At 42.0% G+C, this 23976-nt stretch overlaps 2 protein-coding genes across 2 annotated transcripts; both read right to left on the bottom strand.

Moving 5' to 3' along the window:
- Positions 1–80: 80 nt before the first annotated feature.
- Positions 81–12968, bottom strand: LOC308092277 (uncharacterized protein; the record flags this gene model as incomplete). Its single annotated transcript, XM_080438125.1, has 13 exons — positions 81–207; positions 557–638; positions 942–1120; positions 1859–1976; positions 2272–2424; positions 6142–6195; positions 9701–9822; positions 9931–10012; positions 10622–10800; positions 11474–11591; positions 11685–11840; positions 12038–12092; positions 12900–12968. 13 exons carry the CDS (start codon positions 12966–12968, stop codon positions 81–83), a joined length of 1494 nt encoding a protein of 497 aa, XP_080294251.1.
- Positions 12969–16474: 3506 nt separating this feature from the next.
- Positions 16475–20150, bottom strand: LOC308092405 (high choriolytic enzyme 1-like; the record flags this gene model as incomplete). Its single annotated transcript, XM_080438274.1, has 7 exons — positions 16475–16601; positions 16721–16802; positions 17447–17625; positions 18461–18578; positions 18675–18827; positions 19026–19068; positions 20082–20150. The coding sequence occupies 7 exons, from the start codon at positions 20148–20150 to the stop codon at positions 16475–16477; spliced, it is 771 nt and encodes a 256-aa protein (XP_080294400.1).
- Positions 20151–23976: the final 3826 nt, after the last annotated feature.

The following is a 23976-nucleotide window of genomic DNA, read 5'->3' as shown; positions in this document are numbered from 1 at the left end:
ATTGACATGCCCAAAAATAAGGGAAACAGGGAAAGTGTTTAAATGTATTTTATTTTCTTACCTTTGCCCAGCAGGAGTGTTTAGCACTTGTACAAGTTGTTGAGTCTGATAATGTCTGTCTGGCTCATCTCAGAGGCTGTGCCGAACTCAACAGTGGGGTCAGGGTAGGCCTCCAGGGTGGGATGGCCGTTACCAGAAAAGGCATACCTGCAACCACACATGGTACTTGTATGTCAAACAGTCTTATTTACTGAAACCAGGAAATGTATGACGATGACTATGAAGGAGTAGAAGGACAGGTCAAATGAATGCATGATTAAACTTACATTTTCTCCAGAAAAGCAACTAGGAGTTAGTGCATAAATTCAACCTCATTTGCAGGATTTATTGTTAGATATATCATGACATTTACGCCGTTATTAAATCCAGAGTCAAATCTCATTTCGTTCACAACGGTAGTGATCTATGTAGCCCTTGAAGTAAAGCATAGCATTTTGAAACCTACTTGCTGTAATGCATAACAGAACCATAGTCATAGGATGAAAACATAACCAACTTGTGGTACTGCATGACAGAGTTGTAGTCATAGGAAGTGCCCTGGGTCAGAGTATGGATCATGTCAAAGTTGTGCTCCATTCCTGAAAACAAATCAGACAGAAATAATATTCCATATGTATTTGAGCTGTGGATTCTGATACATTACCTGGTGTGGAGATCAAACCTGAGACCTTTCAATCATGGGACAGTCAATTATGGGACCAGTTTTCATGTTCAATATGATGACATACTCTAATGTATGGGTATTGGGTAACATACTGTACATACTGAATTATGAAAGAGGGATTCTACATCCTTCTTGCAATAAATTCTGTGTGTGTGTGTGTGTGTGTGTGTGTGTGTGTGTGTGTGTGTGTGTGTGTGTGTGTGTGTGTGGGGCCCACCTGGACTGACATTCTCCAGATAGACACGCATGTACTGGTCGCGGTCGGCACGTTTCTGCTCATGATGGAAGCCCAGGGCGTGGAGCAGCTCATGCTGCACGAGGTTGTGGTAGATACAACCTGAACGGGACAGGGACACATCCTGTGCATTGCCAAGGCGACCAATCCAGGACCAGCATCTAGGACAATTAAAAGGAACATTAACGAGTCAATACATGCCATTGTCTATTCACAGCTTTGACCATACTGTATATAAAAGACCATTTTACCAAGTACTGTCAACCTAGCATCATCCCTATTTTGTGCATGTCATAATAACATAATTCATCATTTTTATCAATGAGTTATTAATGATACTGAACTTACATGAATAATTGAGTCAATGATCAGTGAGCAGTTCATAAATCATGGACGTTTGAATTTCTTTCGTAATTCTTTTCTACTATTTCTACAATTTCGCCTTGAATCTGCACTACAAAATACATTAAAACACATTGATTATATAACTTGGACAAAATATTACAGCAGACTATAATCTAGAATGGTTCCTCAAAAATCTAACAAGGAATGCTTAAATGGTCAAGAATACCATTAGCTGTGAGTCAGTCAATAGGCTAACCATGCGAGGCCACCAGTAAGGTCATTTAATACAATTATTCAAGTCGGTTCTCAATATTTCACCGAAAACAGTTGCTTAACATGAATAGTTTAGGTTAAGTTATGGTAATTTTGCAATGTAGTGATAAATCATGGAAATAAAAACAGACACAAACACACTGACAAACGCAAAAACAATTACTGTGTAGATGTGTAGACTGTGTAAAGACTGTGAGATTAAAGACAAAACACAACAATAAAAAGAACAGATGGAAATGACAATCAAATTATTTTGTGTGCATTATGAACTCTGTCCGTACCCATTGAGTGACTGGATGTTCACATAGTCTTTCTCAGTGGTGCGTTTGACGAAGCGGATGCAGGAGACCTCGTGATAGGATTCCAGGCCGCGCCAAATGACGGCCGCCTCACGGCCGGCTGCAAGTACAAATGAATGGAAATGCGGTACTTTATAATGGTTACAAAAAAAAAGAATAATTTGGGGATGCAATCGGCCACATGGCCACTGGCATCGGTGAATGCCATCTTATTTGCAGATATACCGATGGCAGTCAACAAGGTGATTATTGGCTGATACCGATGCATTAACGTGTCTGTCAAGAGCCATATGTGTCCATTAGACACTTCAGAGTTAAATGAATACAGTTGAAATGAAAAAGGTTGAGAATCACTGCTTTAAATGTATGATTAATGTGTGGTAATTACTACTTACTGAAAATTCGAGAAATTACGTAAGGCACATAGACCTTGCCATCGCTGGACTTGGGCCACATGCACCAACTAGAAGTGCATGGATCAGCGTTCCTCTCAGCTTCAGAGGCATAGGCAACATCATCCTCCAGATATGGATCACCAGGACCGCGAACTGTGACAAAAACGCAAGAGCATTCAACATAATAATAATGAAGTGCATTTATATAGTGCTTTGCCAGGTGCTCAAAGCGCTTACAATGGTCCATTCATTCATACAGGGGGGGGGGGGTATTGGGAGGTGAAGCGGCGAACAGTCGACGCCAGCTTCCCCACTTTTCCCACATTCACACACCAATGGTGGCAAGCTACCGCCGACCGACTCATTGGAGGCAATGTAGGGTTCAGTGTCTTGCCCAAGGACACTTCGACACTAACTCTGGGGGAGCCCGGGATCAAACTGGGAACGCAGTTGCCATCTGGCCGCTCTGCCGGCCACTCTACCCCTGAGCCACTGCCAACATGAGTAGCTATTGCATTTCTGTCTGATGAGCTTTTGTCATGTTCAGGTTTTATGTTTCTAGCTGCATACAACGCTTAGATGTTGTCTTACACTGTTACATTAGTTGCACTAATAAACTACATTTGAGATGTGATTCCCAGCGAAAACAATCCATCTGACATGGATACAAAATTACAAATACATTTCAACAGAATGTTTCCTTTGTAGTAGAGCGGATAGTAGGAACAATCGTTCACTTTGTGATACAAGCGTGAAAATTGGCATGAACATTCCTTTAGGTCAACTCTTTGACTTTTTTAATCGAGCCACTCAAAAATCCAAGATGGCGGCCATTTTTCAAGATGGCCGATACCTTAGTGGGCAGTTAAGTGATATGATGGTTTATTTGGTGATACAAGCATGAAAATTGGCATGAGCAGTCTCTGTTGAGCAGTCTCTGTCACTTGACAATAGGCCACCCACAGCTACTTGAAATTTCAAGATGGCGGCCATTTTTCAAGATGGCCAACACTTTAGTGGAGCATTTAAGTTATATAATGGTTCATTTGGTGATACAAGCATGAAAATTGGCATGAGCAGTCTCTGTGGGTCACTTGACAATAAGCCACCCACAGCTACTTGAAATGTCAAGATGGCGGCCATTTTTCAAGATGGCCACCACCTTAGTGGACTAGTTAAGCTTAAGAAATCATTTAGTTGGTGATACAAGCATGAAAATTGCCATGAGCCGTCTCAAAAGGTCATTTGACAAGAAACCGCCCACAGCCACTTGAAATTTCAAGATGTCAATCTTTAAATGATACCTTTTCTCATAGAAATGTATTGGGTTCCTCAAAAAGCTCTGTCAAGAGAGGTTGTTTGACTGTGTTTTGTCTGACTCCTCGCCCACGACCTGTCCAGTTTGGTAAGACCTGTCAGGAGTTGCCTCCCACCGGCATAGCTCTCAGGGTTCACTGAGGTAGGCCTAAACAAGCTCCCTTACCACGACAAGGTAACAGTCACAAGGGAGGATATATATATATATATATATATATATATATATATATATATATATATATATATATATATATATATATATATATATATATATATATATATATATATATATATATATATATATTGTTTTTTTTTAAACTAACAGCCATTACATGTGTCAAATAAATACTAAGGGGTGGGGATACAAAAAATAAGATGAATAAATTAGCACAGTTGTGGTGCTGATAAGCACAGTTGTGGTGCTGAACGGACAGTGCTCCAAAATTATGAGTAATGGCTAATACTGAATGGCAATAGCCACGGAACCATGACAAACGATACTAAGGAACTAAACTGAAAATGTGCTTCACTGTTAGATATGGCAGTGGAAGGCAGTGGAAGCAATGTTACAAAGTAACAACTGAAAATTACACAGTAATAGACTAGATAAAAAGTAAAACATGATGCGTCGATGTGACGAGGGGAAGCCGAGCCATAGGCCTCCACTTGAAAACACAGAGGACAACAGGGAATAACTCTGGCAAAATAAACATGCAAATAGGTTCTAGCAGGGGCAACTACATAGGCATGTGAAACTGAGTCCATATCTGAAGCAGTTACACCTTCCAGTACATGCCTTGGAGCACCCACATTTGGTCAACTCCCAACAACTCTCCGCAATAGGTGGAAGTGGAGTCCAGAAGACTTTCCACTTCTCGTCCTGTTCCACCCATCCCCAGTCAGATGGGCTCGGCATTTGTGGATGTCGCTTCAATGCCTGTCCCCACATGTATCCAGCCTCATAAGAAGCATGTTTGGCATGCTCTTTGAGTGCTGCTTGAGTTGGTGGGATCAAGTCATATTGTCTTTGCTTTCTGGCAAAGAGATCAAGCCTGGCCTCGTTCACAGTTGTGACATCGCTGGACCGGTCATACATTAGATCTTCTTGGCCTCTTGACATGGATATCTTTGGTATCTTCAGTGTCTTCAGCAGATGTAGATGCTCTCTTTTGGGCCCTTTCCAGCTCTGTGTTGTTGAACCTAAGTTTACAGCTTGAATTATATTTTGCTCTAAGTAAGATAGGCAGAGCATTGATCTTATGAAATAATGGAACATTTCTTGCAATGGTATCATAACCAGTACCATCGTGCTCTCTGTTGAATAAACTCGGCTGAATGAGTTTTTCCTTGGTGACCTGCTGACAAATTAAACATCTGTCCCAGTTAGTTTTCACAACTGTTATGATGGCTTCTGCCATGTTTGCAGCATAGGCAGAGGCCGAGGGTTTATCCTTTTACCACCTTTTACCAAGCACTTTGATGTATGGGATACAACTAAGTTCGTGCCTTAACCCTACACTTAGTTCGATCGTTCATCCAATGCCATTTAAATCCTGAGCGATCTGTACACCATCCGGTTAACTAAAACCCCATTAACCTTGGCTCGGCTCTCCCGTGCTGGCACAACCTGTCAATTCAGGTGCGGCTATCTAACTGTTTTGGGGTAAATTAGACAGCATTTGGGATACCAACTTTCAATTAGCTGACATTGAACCCCACTCTGAGTTTAACAGCAGTGATATATCACCAGTGTGCCCTGGTAGTGCAGATATTCACTCTTATCTAATCTATCTATGATCAACAAATCAACACAACTATATTGTGATGTGTTAAAAGTTGTTCTTTAGCATAATAATAATAATCGTATAATCGTCCTTAATGAAAAAAAAACATACATTTCTATGAGAAAATGTATCTTTTGAGGATCCAGGGGGCGGCCATCTTGAAAATAGAAATGTAAAGTGGCTGGGAGTGTTTTCTTGTCAAGCAACCCTTAGAGACTGCTCATGCCAAATTTAATGCTTGTATCACCAAATAAACCATTATATAACTTAATTGCTCCACTAAAGTGTTGGCCATCTTGAAAAATGGCCGCCATCTTGAAATTTCAAGTAGCTGTGGGTGGCCTATTGTCAAGTGACCCACAGAGACTGCTCATGCCAATGTTCATGCTTGTATCACCAAATAAACCATTATATAACTTAATTGCTCCACTAAAGTGTTGGCCATCTTGAAAAATGGCCGCCATCTTGAAATTTCAAGTAGCTGTGGGTGGCCTATTGTCAAGTGACCCACAGAGACTGCTCATGCCAATTTTCATGCTTGTATCACCAAATAAACCATCATATCACTTAACTGCCCACTAAGATGTCGGCCATCTTGAAAAATGGCCGTCATCTTTGATTTTCAAGTGGCTCGATTAAAAAAATCGATAAATGACCTCTAAAGATGATCTGTACCAAGTTTCACGCTTGTATCACCAAGTGAACGATTCTCCCAATATATTGCTTTTATCCGCTGTACTATTGTTGGTTCAACTGTAAAATGTCTTACCGATATTCCTGTTGGCTCTCTCAATCCGCTCAGAGACAGTCAGAGCCTTGAAACCTACAAAGAACATGATAACATGATAAATATGAATATATATTATGTATTGTACTATAATAAGCATAAAAACACAGTAGTGGTTTTGAAATTGCATAATTATGGTATTGTGCATTTCATTAATTCAGTATAGGCTACTGTATTTTGATGAGGGGGAAAAACACTTACATGAGTGGGAGTTCACCAGATGTCATACATATGATACGTAGATACATAAGGAAACAAATAGGCCAGTTAGAATAGATAAATAAACAAACAACTAGTTTGTTTGTATGTTTGAACAGCATCTATTTAGATGGATCCTAGAATAACAGTCATTAGACCCCTCTAGGGGTTAATTGATTTGATTAATTGATCTACATTTCTAATGAGATTCACCAAAATGTGAAAGTTTGTCCTTATGAGATTTTGAATAACTGTTTTATTCTATCATCATTTTATGGTCTAAATTGAATACTTTAGATTAACCACTTTCACACTGGCATACTGCCTACTTTGTTTGGGCATGTCATTGTAGGCAAATCAATGTGCGATTTTCGCTATTTTTGAAAATGTGTGAAAGTAAAATAGGGCTTAAGTGGCTAAACAATTATGAAATTAATAATTAGTTGCGCCACTAAGGCACGCTCACCTCTTCTTTGGCCCAGGTGGAGACTACGAGCAGAGCCAGAAGTCCCACCATGCATTTCAACAAAGCCATGTTAACCAATATACCTGCAGCAATACAATAAATTACCGACAACATACAGTATCTTACCTACAACAAACAAGGAGACATTCATGTTAAAAGAGTTCTGTGTTTGAAGTTATACTTACTGTTCACCTGCCGTCTGAAAGGTTAGTCCTTTGATATTGTGTTATATAGTATGATGTGGACCGGAAAATGTTCCTTTTTTGGATAATGAGGTCACTGAGATGCGAGACGGAAAACAAATTGAGCAGAAAAACATTTCAGCACCAGATAAGAATATTTCACCTTGATGCCACACTGTGTATTCCCATATAAAGGTAACAAATAAGGAGAAAATTCCTTTCTAATCTTGTGTGAATGCATGGTCTCAGGGCAGCTGCTTGACTAAGAGAATTCGTAATCAACGAGTAGGAAGCATGCTTCCATTCTGCTCTCTCAAGGTGCCATTGTGCAAGGCACTTAAACAATTACACTAGTGGACCTGCACCACTGTTCCTGCAGTAGAATGCCCAGGTGTGATGTTTGTAACTTTATGAAGGTAAAACACTTCACCGCTTTAGAAGAGCATCTGTGCTCATACAACTTCCCCCAGATAAACAAAGGTTGACATGTCAATGATTCTGTGTGGTACTTTTCCTGTTCCTCGGACTGGTTTTCTCTACAATCCTAAAGGCTGATTTTCAGGCCACATGGTGAATGAAAACAGTTGTGTTTTGTTCTTATTCACCAGTACTTTAGGTGTAGACAACCACATGCATCCTCTGATACACATGGAGTCACCAGACACTTTTCATCTGACAAGGGAAGGAGTTTCGCTTGCACTGCGTGCACTGAGGTTCATTCTTTTGAGATGGCAGAGACAATGCTCCCCATGCAACCTTGGGTTTTATAGCTAACTTAACATGATATCAGTCAGTCCAAATATTGTCGATCATCTTTAATCCGTTAATGCTCATTGTATGATGTAACAGGTCTCACAATAAAATTTCTAGCACAAAAAACGGACACAAAGTAGTGTTGATATAGTAAATTCTGTCACTTGCACTACACAATAATGTAACATATCCATTTTGGTTTTGTTATAGAATCTCCATCCTGAATCTCCAAGGCAATATAACATGAATACAGCCATTTCTCTAAATTACATGCCAGGACTAGTTTTCTGCACTGCTTTATTTTTGTATGTGCTGTTTCACCACATAGTGAGAGTGAATGGAATATACAGTAGCCTACTACATCCGAATTCTCACTCATGGAGCACAGAAGAAACAGATCATATTTGGGCTTATTTTGGACATATCATGCCCAGTAGCTATACAACCCAAGTTTATTCTGAAGTTAAACACTGCTTTAAGCCCATACTTAAAAATCTGATTTGATTCGTATACATTTGTATTTCGTTGTTTTTCCAGTCTGAAAGCACAGGACTACACACTCAAAACATGGTTCGAATTAGAATATGTTATGGAATTGGGAAGTAGCTAGAAAGGCAGACAGATCAACGATATCAGACAGCACAGACAGCTATAGGGCCGTCAAAGTGAACAAAAAAAAAGGAACACAGATAAATGGCTAAATGAAGTTTATTGATGTCATGATCAGCATCTTAGACCACATTAAAGTGAAGAAAGCACCCACAGGATTAAACCATCCAAGTTGATTGCCTGTGTGATTTTCCCTGGGCTGTCTCAGTCACCTGAATGAAAACAGAAACATACAATTATATTAGAGGTGAATATCAACACATTTTGAAGTTACAATACATGCTCAAGTTTTAATATTGTTTAAACTGAAGACAACATCTGATGTGTTCCCTTTGTCTTGAGACAACATACTGTACAAGATGAGGAAATCGGCGATGCATGCATAGTATAAAGAAAACCAGATAAAACATTTTTTTTTTTGTATTCATGTGAAAATAAATTACCACTTGTTATTTAAAAAAAAAAGTGCTCTGCCATGTGACCAAAGAATAGAATTGTATTTCTGTTTGTTAAATACTGTAGTATGTGGATATAGTATAGGATACTGTAGGATCCTTAAAATAATGGAGGAACAGGTTATTCACTCGCTACACCCTGCACGACTTGTGATCAACTGTAGTGTATGAAATAGCAGTTACTTCAGGGGTGGACTGGCCATTTGGCGTACCGGGCAAATGCCCGGTGGGCCGCTGGCCAGTGGGCCACTGGGCCACCCAAAAAAAAAAAAAAAAAAGTTTTTTTTTTTTTTTTTTTTTTTTTTATCAAATATTTTCGTTCCCGTTTTAGGATTATTACGGTCATTTCAGGGTCGCGTGGCCCAATTATTAGTTACGTTAATGTTTGGGCTGGGATGCTTTCCAGCAGGGGCCTCAGTGCGGCTGCAGAGTTCATGTGCAGGGCTGGGCTGAAACAGTGAAACGCCCCCCCCCCCCCCCCCCCCCGTTGACAAAACGGTCCGGGGGGGGGTGGGCCGGTCCGGACCAAAATGCCAGGGCTGAATTTTGGTCCCAGTCCGGCCCTGAGTTACTTTAACACCACAATTAACACCTGTGATTAATTGTGCTGATTGGCTGCAGCACAGCTGTTCAGCCCTGTGTCCCTGAAAAGGGAATAGCCTTGAGACTGAGTTCTTAACCAGCCATGAGTGATATAAAGGATAACGCTATGTTGTAATAACTCATGCTGCATGGCAATATGCTAACAACTTACTTGAGAGGGACAGAGGGTAAAGGAGGCACATCTGTTTTTGGATACATCTGAGCTAACACCACACTGTTAAAGGGCAATGCAGGGGTTGTGTTTTACCTTAATGCTTAGCTTATAATTAGCTTACAATCGTACAGCCTGTCGAGTCTGTAAATGTCATTTAAGCTCATCTGAGAGGCTTTGCCAATCACAACGTTGGCGTTGGGGATGGGCACCATGGTGGGCTGGTTGTTCTTGGAGAAGAAATCCCTGGCACACAAAGAACAATAAATTCAGCTGAGTGCTAATGGAAGACAGGCAGTAGCAGAAGAATATACTGTAGCATGAACAGTATTCTGACAAGAAAACATAACCAACTTTTCATACTGCATGACAGAGTTGTAGTCATAGACCGTATACTGGTTCAGAGTGTCGATCTTCTCGAAATTGTCTTCCGCGCCTAGAAACAAAGATAATTACTGATTTATAAATAGTTCACAGTCAAATAGCTGAACAACAAGTTCACAATGTGTCACGGTGAGACGTGTTGTGAGCTTGTGCATGACACAGGCACGCAACTACTGTAAGTATAAATCAGGCTTAGACCTCAAAATAAATACAGGCTGTGAAATATGTGTGTGTGTGTGTGTGTGTGTGTGTGTGTGTGTAGGTGCTAGTGTAGTAGTGTATGCAGGTGACCTGCAGTGAGTGCAGGTGGGGTGGTGAAATCAGTATTTGTGAGAACATCAGCAGCTTGTGTGTGCCTGTCGCTCAATTTGTCTGTCTGTCTGTCTGTCTGTCTGTCTGTCTGTCTGTCTGTCTGTCTGTCTGTCTGTCTGTCTGTCTGTCTGTCTGTCTGTCTGTCTGTCTGTCTGTCTGTCTGTCTGTCTGTCTGTCTGTCTGTCTGTCTGTCTGTCCGTCCGTCCGTCCGTCCGTCCGTCCGTCCGTCCGTCCGTCCGTCCGTCCGTCCGTCCGTCCGTCCGTCCGTCCGTCCGTCCGTCCGTCCGTCCGTCCGTCCGTCCGTCTGTCTGCATGTCTCTGATTGTCTCTCTGTCTCACATGATCTGACCAGGCTCGATGTTCTCCCAGAGGATGCGGATGTGTTTGTCCCTGTCAGAGCGGGACTGCTCATGCTCGAAGCCCAGGGCGTGGAGCAGCTCATGCTGCACGGTTGAGTAGTAGACACAACCCTGACGGCTCAGGGACACCGTCTGATTATTACCAGTGCGGCCGATGTAGGAGTAACACCTGCAACCGACCAGAGAGAAAGGTTATTTTCCAGAATGTTCAGCAGAGCTCTACAAGCATATTTTAAAACACTATATATCGTTGCTGCCTGTTGGGTGGAAACCTTGTATGTAATATTTTTTTTAATTATTGTTTTAAAAACAATGGTGAAAATAGCCAATGATGAAAATAGCTATTTTCATGACTTTTGTGAGAGATACTTGTATGATGAAGGTGGGCAATAATTTGCGAATAAACATAAAAAGTTGAAATATGGAGAGACACGGCAACGATATGTAAAAATATATCTATATATAATGTACCTGTAGTTCATTATTTAGCATAACATTAAACATGGCAGCATGGCAATGTAAGGAATTATGCGTTCTTGTTTCCAGTGAATATGTATGCATAATAATAGCCAATGAAAATAGCTGTCAAACATCAAAATGGCATCCAGTCAGCACCTCAGATGTTATCGCTGATACACTGTACATAAGTTAAATATCTACAACCTGATATTGTTTGAAATGTTAAGGGCTACTGTTTAACAGTATCTGTTTTGTTCATTCTGAATAGAGGTCACAGGATGGATCTTTTATCTTGTTATGAAAGTTTCCACTTTCAAATGTGTTGAAAGTGCTGCGAGTGACACCAGCGTAGGATGGACTATGAATTTAGGCATTATCCTCACCCTTCGAGGGACTGAATGTGGAGATAGTCTCTCTGGCTGGTGCGCTTCACAAAGCGGATGCAGGAGAAGTCAGAGAAAGACTGAAGACCACGCTCAATGACCTGGAGCTCTCTGGAGGCTATCAGAACAGTATTGGGTCAGAACAAACACAACATTGTATGGATAAAGCCTTACTAAATCGAAACGTGTGTATGATGAGACTAGTGCTTACAATACGTGTCGTTGCTGATGATGTAGGGTACGTAAACCGTGCGGTCTCTGGACTTTGGCCACTTGCAACCACGGGATGTGCAGGGATGAGCGTTCCTCTCATTCTCATTCTCGTAAGCGATGTCATCCAAAATGTAGGGCTCATCCTCGGTGTGCACTGTGGAGTTAACAGGGAGGACTTAATGCTTACTTTGTTGTGTGCCAGTGTCATGCACTTAAAATAGCAGATCTACAAGCTCACACTGTGTCGCGATCAGTGCCTTTAAATCACATTGTAAAATGTTTGGTACCCCTAAAGGAATACAGACACATCATAATATAATAACACATAAATAATAATTAATGTTGCCTCACCAACATCCTTGTTGGCCTTCCACAGCAGTTCACCGACAGACAGATTCTGGGTGACCTATGTTGAACAAATTGAAGCATTCATCATTTCTTTATACCAAAACACACACTTTAATCTGGCAAGTATACCTTTCTTTGCAAGCAATAAAAAAATTATCAGTGGGTTGTTACAGTTTACTAACACTAAGATTGAAATTAAAAGATTAAAACTAATAGGGGAAAATAATTAAATTAAAGGTGGTTTAAGTGATATTCTTTTCTGTATAATAAATAAGTAAATAAATACAAATGTTAAAATGTTAAAGCTCTATATTCGGAGAGTAAACATTTCTAGACTGTTTGTTCAGTAACCGAGTCTCCTCATCTTTCCAGCTCTTTAGTAAACAGAAAAACATTTTCAGGTCAGGATACCAGTTTTATCCAATCAGGATAGAGAATCCCGCAAAGATCTTGTATCAGTTCTCTCTCCTGATTGGATCAAATTGGTATGCCAACCTGGAAATGCATTTTCTGTTTAGGAAGACTGGCAGACCCCTGTTATGCACAAAACACTCTATACTGTGGCAATGATTGCTATTGGAATATAGCAGGGTAGAAAGAGAAAGAGAAAGTCAAATGTTAGTAGGTGTTTACAACATGAAGACAGCACAGATGGTGTCACGCAAGAAGATAAAACTGCACAAAAAGTCACAAAAGGGCACTGGTTAAATACCGACAAATGTTTACAATAGATTGTGTAGGCCTGCAAATAAAAATGTTAAAAAACATTCACAAAGCACTATTTGACACAGTACATGAATGGTTGCCCTGCTGCTGCCTTAAGTAATAGTACATTGAATCTTCATCACACAACACATTTCCTCACCTCTTCCTCGGCCCAGGCAGAGACAGCGAGCAGGGCCAGGACACCCAGGACGTACTTGAGGGCAACCATGTTAACCTGTAGGCGAACAGTGTCGGTACTGTACCAGACACTAAGCAGCTCCTTTTATACCTGTCATGCTCGCAAACATATACTATGTTGCATATCTTCTGATAAGATGTACTGCACGTACACCTTGAAAACCTGCTGTCAATTCCCACATGCCCACGTAGACTACACCAGGAGGGGACAGCTGTTTCTTGCACAAAGATACCCAGGATTGGCCTGGGCCGCAGCGTGGTAGCCTGGTTCCAGACGAATCTGCCATTGCAAAAAAGAAATTGCCCTCAGCAGATTAGGTCTGACCCTTCTCGATAGAGATTGGATTTCTCTCCCGCCGAAGTTGTGAGGGACCAATCAGGGGCCCAGTATGCAAATGTGGGGCGGGTTTATCACCAGAGGCATTTTTTTAATTTGCCCCTCGGAAATGCAGGTTCCACACTGAGATTCCAGACTAATATCTACGCAGTGATATTAGTCTGGCCATGCCAGGCTAGCAGCGTGGCGGTCCAGGCACCCTAGGCTGCAATGCTGGCCTGATAGCGTGTCACAGGTTCGACTCCCGATCCCGATGAACTTTGCTTCGTGTCGCTCAACCATCTCTCTCTCCCCATTTCCTGTCAGCCTACTGTAAACTATCAATAAAAAGGCAAAAAGCCCCAAAAATATATTAAAAAAAAAAAAAGATACCCAGGATTATATAGTTTGCAGTCAAACTCTGTTCACTGGTGTGGTTTTCTGACATGCAAATATAAAAGGCTGTTCTTGTGGAGCTTGACTTAACACAAGTCAAATTAAATCAGGTTTAATTTTGTTATGCTACTGTCCCATTTTTGTATCTGTAGTTCCCACACATATATAATGAAACAGGGGGTTGTGTGTGTGTGTGTGTGTGTGTGTGTGTGTGCGTGCGTGCGCGCGTACGTGTGCGTGCTTGCGCGTGTGCGTGTGCGTGCGTGTGTGTGTGTGTGTGGGTGCGTGCGTGCGCATGCGTGCTTGCGCACGCGCGCATGCGTGCTTGCGCACGCGCGCATGCGTGCTTGTGTACGCGAGCGTGTCTGTGTGTCTGTGTGTGTGTCTGTGTGTGTGTGTGTAATCTCCAGCATTGTCACACAAAAGTGTCTCTGCTGTCCTGTGACTGAACTCTTTTGACCTGATCACCCTACTCAGACAATGCTCCCCATGCAACCTTGGGTTATGCAGCTCTATATTGTATCACTCCAATATGATAAAGCCCTCCACACGGTGGAGGCAACTGAGGTAGACTTACAAATTAGTCCTGTGTTGGGGTGGTGCCGCGGCTAGGGGCGGCGCTGTACCTGCACTTGCCCAAATTCCCATGCGGCACCTCCTTTTTCCTCTTTTCTTTTCTCGGCACGACGAAGAGGTGGACACTTGGAGCTCCGCGGATAATTTCGCTTGGTAAGAGCTCTGTGTGCAAAAAGTATACTCGCAGCTATATAAGCGTGGAGGAGCTTGTCACTCCGCTCGATTTGGCTTTGTGCCATCTCGTTCGGGAGTTTGTCGTTTATTGTTTACAGATTTCATGACACCGTGTGTACACTGGGCGATACACGGCCTGGTCAACCGGTGCTGAGGGTTTCTTGTCCTTTTATTGTTGTCTCTGTTCTGAAACCCTCTGGGTTTGCCTCGGGCTCGGGGACCGCACCTACCCCATAACAAGATTGGGGAAAGCTGTGTATGGTTGGCTTGGGTGACCTTGCAGTTATTTTTAGTTGAATCATACAACATGCAAGTTCTATACGTGCTTCTCCTCACAGGGCCATCTTGTTTTGTTTTCACAAAATTGTGTGCTCCATGATGAGATGTTGTGAGATCCCTCTAACCCAACAAGTAGAGCGACCACACAGGAGTGCACTTTGTATTACCCTTGTGTGTTCCACGGTGAACGGGTCTGAATCTCTCGCCCAGCGAGCGGTCATACATATTCAAGTCACAAGCACACACTATACAGTTTTCCTCCCTGTATAAAGCCATGGGCTAATAAACAGGCGAGTGACAATCTATGCTGCACAGCAGGTGTGTAGCGGTTCCGTCTTTGCCCTGTATACAGCTAAGAGCTTATGAACAGCCGTGCATGTTGAGTTGCAGTGTTTAACCCCCATATACGCTAAAAGTACAGACAGCTAGGGCCGTCAAAGTGAACATAAAAACAAGGAACACGTAGGTAAATGGCTAGATGAAATTTATTGATGTCATGATCAGCATCTTAGACCAAAGTGAAGAAAGCACCCACAGGATTAAACCATCCAAGTTGATTGCCTGTGTGATTTTCCTTGGGCGGTCTCAGTCACCTGTATGAAAACAGAAACATACAATTATATTAGAGGTGAATATCAACACATTTTGAAGCTACAATATACGCTCAAGTTTTAATATTGTTTAAACCGAAGACAACATCTGATGCTTTCCCTTTGTCTTGAGAGGGTGATTGGCTGCCCTTTGCCCCCCCCCCCCCCCCGGAGGCCCTGTTTAAAAGAGGGGCTTTGGGGAGGGCCAGGAAGATCATGGCTGACACCGCACACCCAGGCCATGGTCTCTTTGCCCAGCTACCCTCAGGCAGGAGGTTGCGGTCACTAAAGACTGTGAAGGCACGACACTCACACAGCTTTTTCCCCACGGCCATCCGGCTACTGAATGCTGCTGGTCCCCCCCCCTGACCTGACCTGACCTCAGAGAGCTATATGGACTGTCCTAACTGAACACTTGATCTTTTTGGCACTTTTGGCACTTCTCATATTTATTTTTATTTATTACTTGTTGTTTGCACTATGATGTGGTTTGCACTGTCTAGTCCTGTCTTGCACCAGTCCTGTTGTAAACTGCGCTCCACTGCATCAAACCAAATTCCTAAAATCCTCTGATTCTGATTCTTCTGATTCTGAAGATGAGGAAATCGGCGATGCAAGCATAGTATAAAGAAAACCAGATAAAAACTTCTGTTTTTGTATTCATTTGATAAGAATTACCACAGCAGAAGCTTGTTATTTAAAAAAAAAGTGCTCTGCCATATGACCAAAGAATAGAATTGTATTTCTGTTTGTTAAATACTGTAGTATGTGTATAGGATACTGTAGGATCCTTAATTGAATGGAGGAACAGGTTATTCACTCGCTACACCCTGCAAGATTTGTGATCAACTGTAGTGTATGAAATAGCAGTTACTGTAACACCACAATTAACACCTGTGATTAATTGTGCTGATTGGCTGCAGCACAGCTGTATCCATCTTGCCACTGCAAGATGGAGAACAGACAGCTGGAAAAAGTGTGTCCCTGAAAAGGGAATAGCCTTGAGACTGAGTTCTTAACGAGCCTGAGTGATATAAAACTATGTTGTAATAACTCATGCTGCAAGGCAATATGCTAACAACTTGAGAAGGACAGAGGGTAAAGGAGGCACAGTTGGGATTTGATCCCACATCTGTTGTGGGTGTATCTGAGCTAACACCACACTGTTAATGGGCAATGAAGGGGTTGTGTTTTACCTTACTGCTTCTAGCACTTGTACAGCCTGTTGAGCCTGTCGATGTCATTTCTGCTCATCTGAGAGGCTTTGCCAATCTCAACGTTCTGGTTGGGGATGGGCACCATGGTGGGCTGGTTGTTCTTGGAGAAGGCGTACCTGGCATCACAAAGAACACACTGTATATTCAGCTGAGTGCTAATATAACACAGGCTGAAGCAGAAGAATATTCTGTAGCGTGAACATATACAGTATTCTGACAAGAAAACATAACCAACTTGTGGTACTGCATGACAGAGTTGTAGTCATAGGCCGTTCCCTGGTTCAGAGTGTTGATCTTGTTGAAGTTGTGCTCCATGCCTAGAAACAAAGATAATTCCTGATTTATAAATAGTTCACAGACAAATAGCTGAACTACAAGTTCACAAGGTGTCACGGTGAGACGTGTTGTGAGCTTGTAGATCTGCAATTTTTGTTGCATGACGCAGGCACGCAACTACTGTAAGTATAAATCAGGCTTTAGACCTCAAAATGAATACAGACAGTGAACGTTTGTGTGTGTGTGTGTGTGTGTGTGTGTGTGTGTGTGTGTGTGTGTGTGTGTGTGTGTGTGTGTGTGTGTGTGTGTGTGTGTGTGTGTGTGTGTGTGTGTGTGTGGGTGTGTGTGTGTGTGTGTGTGTGTGCGCGCGCCAGGTGTTAGTGTAGTGTACGCAGGTGACCTGCAGTGAGTGCAGGTGGGGTGGTGAAATCAGCATTTGTGAGAACATCAGCAGCTTGTGTGTGCATGTCTCTCAATTTGTCTGTCTGTCTGTCTGTCTGTCTGTCTGTCTGTCTGTCTGTCTGTCTGTCTGTCTGTCTGTCTGTCTGTCTGTCTGTCTGTCTGTCTGTCTGTCTGTCTGTCTGTCTGTCTGTCTGTCTGTCTATCTCTGATTGTCTCACCGTCTGAGCTATATGGTTTTAGGAGTAAGGAAGGCTGTGTGCATAAATAAAAGACATGATCTGACCAGACTGGACGTTCTGCAGCATGACGCGGATGTGTCTGTCCCTGTCAGAGCGGGTCTGCTCATGGTTGAAGCCCAGGGCGTGGAGCAGCTCATGCTGCACGGTGTTGTGGTAGACACAACCCTGACGGCTCAGGGACACCGTCTGGGCATTACCAGTGCGGCCGACGTAGGAGTAACACCTGCGACCGCCCAGAGAGAAAGGATATTTTCCAGAATGCTCAGCAGAGCTCTACAAGCATAATTAAAACATACTGTATATATCGTTGCTGTCGGGTGGAAACCTTGTATGCCCAAAACCATTATTTTTAAACAATGGTGAAAATAGCCAATGGTGAAAATAGCTATTTTATTTCATGACTTTTGTGAGAGATACTTGTATGATGAAGATAGGAATTAATTTGCTAATAAACATAAAAAGTTGAAATATGGAGAAACAAGGTTTCTGCCCGACGACAACGATATGTAAATAAAACATATCTATATCTAATGTACCTGTAGTTGATTATTTAGCATGACATTAAACACAGAGCATGGCAGCATGGCAAATGTTATAATTCTGTCTTCTGAGAACTTTTGTTGCCCACAAGCATTTTACTAAGTACAATATGTTGTTGCTGCTTGCAGCTGCTATGTCATTGTAAGGAATTATGCGTTCTTGTTTCCAGTGAATACATATGCATAATAATAACCAATGAAAATATTACATAGCTGTCAAACATCAAAATGGCTTACAGTCAGCACCTCAGATGTTATGGCTGATATACACTGTACATAAGTCAATTATCTACAACCTGATATTGTTTGTAGCCTACACAATGACTGCTTGATTGAAAGTAAACTAAGAAATGTTAAGGTATACTGTTTGACATTATCTGTTTTGTTCATTACAGAATAGAGGTCACAGGATGGATCTTTCATCTTGTTATTAAAGTTTCCACTTTCAAATGTGTTACTTGCTGCGAGTGACATCAACATAGTATGGACTATGAATATAAATTTAGGCATTATCCTCACCCATTGAGGGACTGAATGTGGAGGTAGTCTCTCTGGCTGGTACGCTTGACAAAGCGGATGCAGGAGAAGCCAGAGAAAGACTGAAGACCACGCTCAATGATCTGGAGCTCTCTGGAGGCTATCAGAGCAGTATTTGGTCAGAACAAACAAAACATTGTATGGATAAAGCCTTGCAAAATCGAAACGTGTGTATGATGAGACTACTAGTGCTTACAATACGAGTTCCTGATGATGTAGGGTACGTAGACCTTGCCGTCGCTGGACTTTCCCCACATGCAACCACGGGATGTGCAGGGATCAGCGTTCCTCTCATTCTCATTCTCGTAAGCGATGTCATCCAAAATGTAGGGCTCATCCTCGGTGTGCACTGTGGAGTTAACAGGGAGGACATAATGCTGACTTTGTTGTGTGCCAGTATCATGCACTGAAAATAGCAGATCTACAAGCTCACACTGTGTCGCAATCAGTGTCTTTAAATCACATTGTAAAATGTTTTGGTACCCCTAAAGGAACACAGACACATCATAATATAATAACACATAAATGATAATTAATGTTGCCTCACCAACATCCTTGTTGGCCTTCCACAGCAGTTCACCGACAGACAGATCCTAGGTGACCTATGTTGAACAAATTGAAGCATAATTTCTTTATACCAAGACACACCACACAATCTGGCAAGTATACCTTTCTTTGCAAGCAATTAAAAAATAAGACTAAAATTAAAACTAATAGGGGAAAATAATAATAAATAAGTAAATAAATAAAATTGTAAAAACAAGTCTCCTCATCTTTCGAGCTCTTAAAGTAAACAGGAAAAACATTTTCAGGTCAGGATACCAGTTTTATCCAATCGGGATAGAGAATCCCACAAAGATCATGTATCATCTTTAGTTTTATAGCGCTCCAGTTCCATTTTTGTTTTCTAATTTTTTGTGTTTGTTTCATCACATCCAATTTCACTGTGTCCTGAGATCTCTCTCCTGATTGGATAGAATTGGTATGCCAACCTGGAAATGCATTTTCTGTTTGGGAAGACTGGCAGACCCCAGCATTACTGAACAAACACTCTACTGTGGCAATGATTGCTTTTGAAATATAGAGCTATTTAACACTTATTTTAACAATAAATATCACTTTATCACCATTGGAATATTTTTCCTCTTCTTTTAACTAAAATTAACTCAAACAAAATAGAACAGCATGTAAAACCAACTTAGTTTTGGTGTCATGCATTCTGTCATTTCAGAGTTTCATTTCCACTCAAGCAGTGGGTTGGTCTACAGCGGATAAAATATGCTTACTGTTTGTACTCACCGAAAAGTTCAAACATGACAGCACAAAGCAGGATAGAAAGAGAAAGACAAATGTTAGTAGGTGTTTACAACATGAAGACAGCACAGATGGTGTCAAGCAAGAAGACAAAATTGCACAAAAAGTCACAAAAGGGCACTTGTTAGATACTGACAAATGTTTACAATAGAATGTATAGGCCTACAAATAAAAAGAATAAAAAACATCCACAAAGCACTATTTGACACATACAGCACATGAATGGTTGCTGTGCTGCTGCCTTAAGTAAAAGTACATTGAATCTTCATCACACAACACATTTCCTCACCTCTTCCTCGGCCCAGGCAGAGACAGCGAGCAGGGCCAGGAGACCCAGGACGTACTTGAGGGCAACCATGTTAACAACCTGTAGGCAAAGAGTGTCGGTACTGTGCCAGACGCTAAGCAGCTCCTTTTATACCTGTCATGCAACACGAACATATACTATGTTGCATATCTTCTGATAAGATGTACTGTACGTGCACTGTACCTTGAAAACCTGCTGTCAATTCCCACATGCCCACGTAGACTACACCAGGAGGAGACAGCTGTTTCTTTCACAAAGATACCCAGGATTATGATATAGTTTGCAGTCAAACTCTGTTCACTGGTGTGGTTTTCTGACATGCAAATAAAAAAGAAGTGTTTTGAGGAGCTTAACTTAACACAAGTAAAATGAAATCAGGTTTAATTTTGTTATGCTACTGTCCCATTTTTGTATCTGTAGTTCCTAAAAATATATATAATGAAACAGGGGGTTTGTGTGTGTTTGTGTGTGTGTGTGTGTGTGTGTGTGTGTGTGTGTGTGTGTGTGTGTGTGTGTGTGTGTGTGTGTGTGTGTGTGTGTGTGTGTGTGTGTGTGTGTGTGTGTGTGTGTGTGCTACAAAAATACACTGCATCTTTGTTGCTGTGTCGCTTTGCATCTTATTGGTTTCCATTGAAAATGAATGCGTGTGAACGCACCATAAGGCATAGGCTTGTTTACAAAGGTTAATTTCATGCCTACTGTTGTTTTATTGTCCCAAGATGGCTTATTTGCTCTGTTTAAGAAGTATATTTTTGTTTATTGTCAAGTTAAGCTTATTTTTGATCAACTGTTTTATTGTTTTGTTGACTTGTATTTTGTATTATATTTTATTTTGTGATACTATAGACCTGACGTTCATGCATATTCTTTATGTCATATTTTGTCTATAGTTTTCACGGTGCTACGGAGAAAATAAACCATCATCTGTTTGAAACTCCACTGTCTCATCATTACCATATACTTACTTACAAGGCCGAGGGGCAGTTACAGTGTGTGTGTTTGTGCGTGTGCGTGTGTGTATAATCTCCAGCATTGTCACACAAAAGTGTCTCTGCTGTCCTGTGACTGAACTCTTTTGACCTGATCACCCTACTCAGACAATGCTCCCCATGCAACCTTGGGTTAATATGTAGCTCTATAATATTTGATCACTCCAATATGATAAAGCCCTCCATACGGCAGAGGCATCTGAGGTAGACTTACAAATTAGTCCCGTGTTTGGGTGGTGCCACGGCTTGGGGCGGCACTGTACCTGCACCTGCCCAAATCCCACACGGCACCACCTTCTTTCTCTTTTCCTTTCTTGGCGTGACGAAGAGGTGGAAATTTGCAGCTCTGCAGATAATTTATTTAATTTAGCCCCACCTTTGAGTCCTTCTGCTTGTCCCGCTCGATTTGGCTTTGTGCCATATCGTTCGGTAGTTTGTCGTTTATTGTTTACAGATTTCCTGACACCATGTGTACACTGGGCGATACACGGTCTGGTCAACCTGTATTGAGGCTGAGGGTTTCTTATCCTTGTTTCTGTTATGAAACCCTCCTGATTTGCCTCGGGCTCGGGGACCGCGCCTACCCCATAACAAGATTGGGGAAAGCTGTGTATGGTTGGCTTAGGCGTCCTTGTAGTTTTTTCCCCCCGAGTTGAAGCACACAACACTTAAGTTCTTTGTGTGCTTCTCCTCACAGGGCTGTGCCATCTTGTTTTCACAAACTATTGTGCTCCAAGATGAGATGTTGTGAGATCCCTCTAACCCAACGAGTAGAACGACTACACAGGAGTGCACTTCGTATTACCCTCATGTGTTCCACGGTGAACAGGCCTGAGTCTCTCGGCCCAGCGAGCGGTCATACATATTCAAATCAAGTTTTTCCTCCCTGTATAAAGCCACAGGCTAATAAACAGGTGAGTGACAGTCTATGCTGCGCAGCAGGTGTGTAGATAGCCCACGGTTCTGTGTTCTGTGCTTGCCCTGTATACTGCTATAAGAGCTTATGAACCGGCGTGCTCGTTGAGTTGCAGTGTTTAACCCCCATATAAGCTCGGCTAACATACAGTTGTTTTTTTCTTTTTGTAACGGTGTTTAACTCCCATATGCGCTCGGTGATATACAGTGTTTTTTTTTATTTCAGTCAGTTTAGTCAATTTGAAAAACACTCCCCTTTCCATGTTTTTCCAAGCCTTGACTTGGTGTGTATTCTATGGTATCACGATGGCCTTTCTCTGTCTGACTTGCGATCTGCATGTCCACAGAGGACTCGCATGACACCTGTATGCATTACCTTGGGCTAGACAAGGCAATCAGAGGACCCCTTGAGCTGCATGCATTGTGACATGCTAGGGGACCGTATGCGTGGTTCAGAAATATGCAGACCTTGGCCTCACAGAGGCCTCGGGATGACCGCCTTCTCCCTTCAGGTACGGTGGGCCGTCAGCAGGTTTCTAACCGTCGGCGCCCCCCCCCCGAGGCTGCTCCTCCCAAATGCTGTGCGGCGGAGGACGGGGGCCGCCTCAAACGTAGGGCAGCTGCCCTGCGTGAGACGGTAAGCGCTGTGGATGATGATGAAGAGGAGGATGATGACGCTTTGTCTATTCATGCCCCAGAGGAGCTGGAGTTTGATGACAGTATCTCTGTGTTGCATGTAGCACCGTCTACGGCTGGGTCTTTTGTAGTAGTATAGTGAGAGTGAATGGAATTACAGTAGCCTACTACTTCCAGCTTCTCCCCCATTGAGCGCAGAAGAAACGGATAAAGATGACTGAAAATATGTGGACTTATTTTGGACATATATCATGCTCAGTATACAGCCCATGTTTCCTCCAAAGTTAAACACTGCTTTAAGCCCAACACATACAAATCTGATTTGATTTGTAATTTGTATACATACTGTACAGGCATTTTTATTGTGCTGTATTTTGTGTGAAAGCACTGACTACACACTCAACACATGGTTCGAATTAGAATATGTTATGGAACTGGGATGCAGCTAGAGAGGCAGACAGATCAACGATCTCAGGCAGTACAGACAGCTAGGGCCGTCAAAGTGAACAAAGAAACAAGGAACACGTAAGTAAATAGTTAGATGAAGTTTATTGATGTCATGATCAGCATCTTGGATGGTCTAATCCTGTGGGTCCTTTCACTTTAATGTGGTCCAAGTTGATTGCCTGTGTGATTTTCCCTGGGCTGTCTCAGTCACCTGTGTGAAAACAGAAACATACAATTATATTAGCGTGAATATCAACACACTTTGAAGCAACAATATATGCTCAAGTTTTATCATTGTTTTAACTGAAGACAACATCTGGTGCTTTCCGTTTGTCTTTAGACAACATACTGTACAAGATGAGGAAACGGCGATGTATGTGATATAGTATATAAAGAAAACAATATAAACAATCTGGTTTCGTATTGATGTGAAAATAATTACCACAGAAGAAACTTGTTATTAAAAAAAAATTTAAATTGCTCTGCAACAAGAGTATGTGTGTATAGGATACTGTAGGATCCCTAAAAGAATGGAGGAACAGGTTATTCACTCACTACACCCTGCAAGATTTGTGATCAACTGTAGTCTATGAAATAGCAGTTACTGTAACACCACAATGAACACCTGTGATTAATTGTGCTGATTGGCTGCAGCACAGCTGTTCAGCCCTGTGTCTGTTCTCCACCTTGCAGTGATGTAACACAGCTGGAAAAAGTGTGTCCCTGAAAAGGGAATAGCCTTGAGACTGAGTTCTTAACGAGCCTGATTGATATAAAACTATGTTGTAATAACTCATGCTGCATGGCAATATGCTAACAACTTACTTGAGAAGGACAGAGGGGATTTGATCCCACATCTGTTTTGGGTACGTCTGAGCTAACACCACACT

Source organism: Gymnoscopelus braueri (assembly GCF_963280865.1).
Source record: "Gymnoscopelus braueri genome assembly, chromosome: 9".
Taxonomy (NCBI): domain Eukaryota; kingdom Metazoa; phylum Chordata; class Actinopteri; order Myctophiformes; family Myctophidae; genus Gymnoscopelus; species Gymnoscopelus braueri.
The sequence above is the reverse complement of the archived record's forward strand: the minus strand, read 5'-3'. Positions and strand labels throughout refer to the sequence as shown.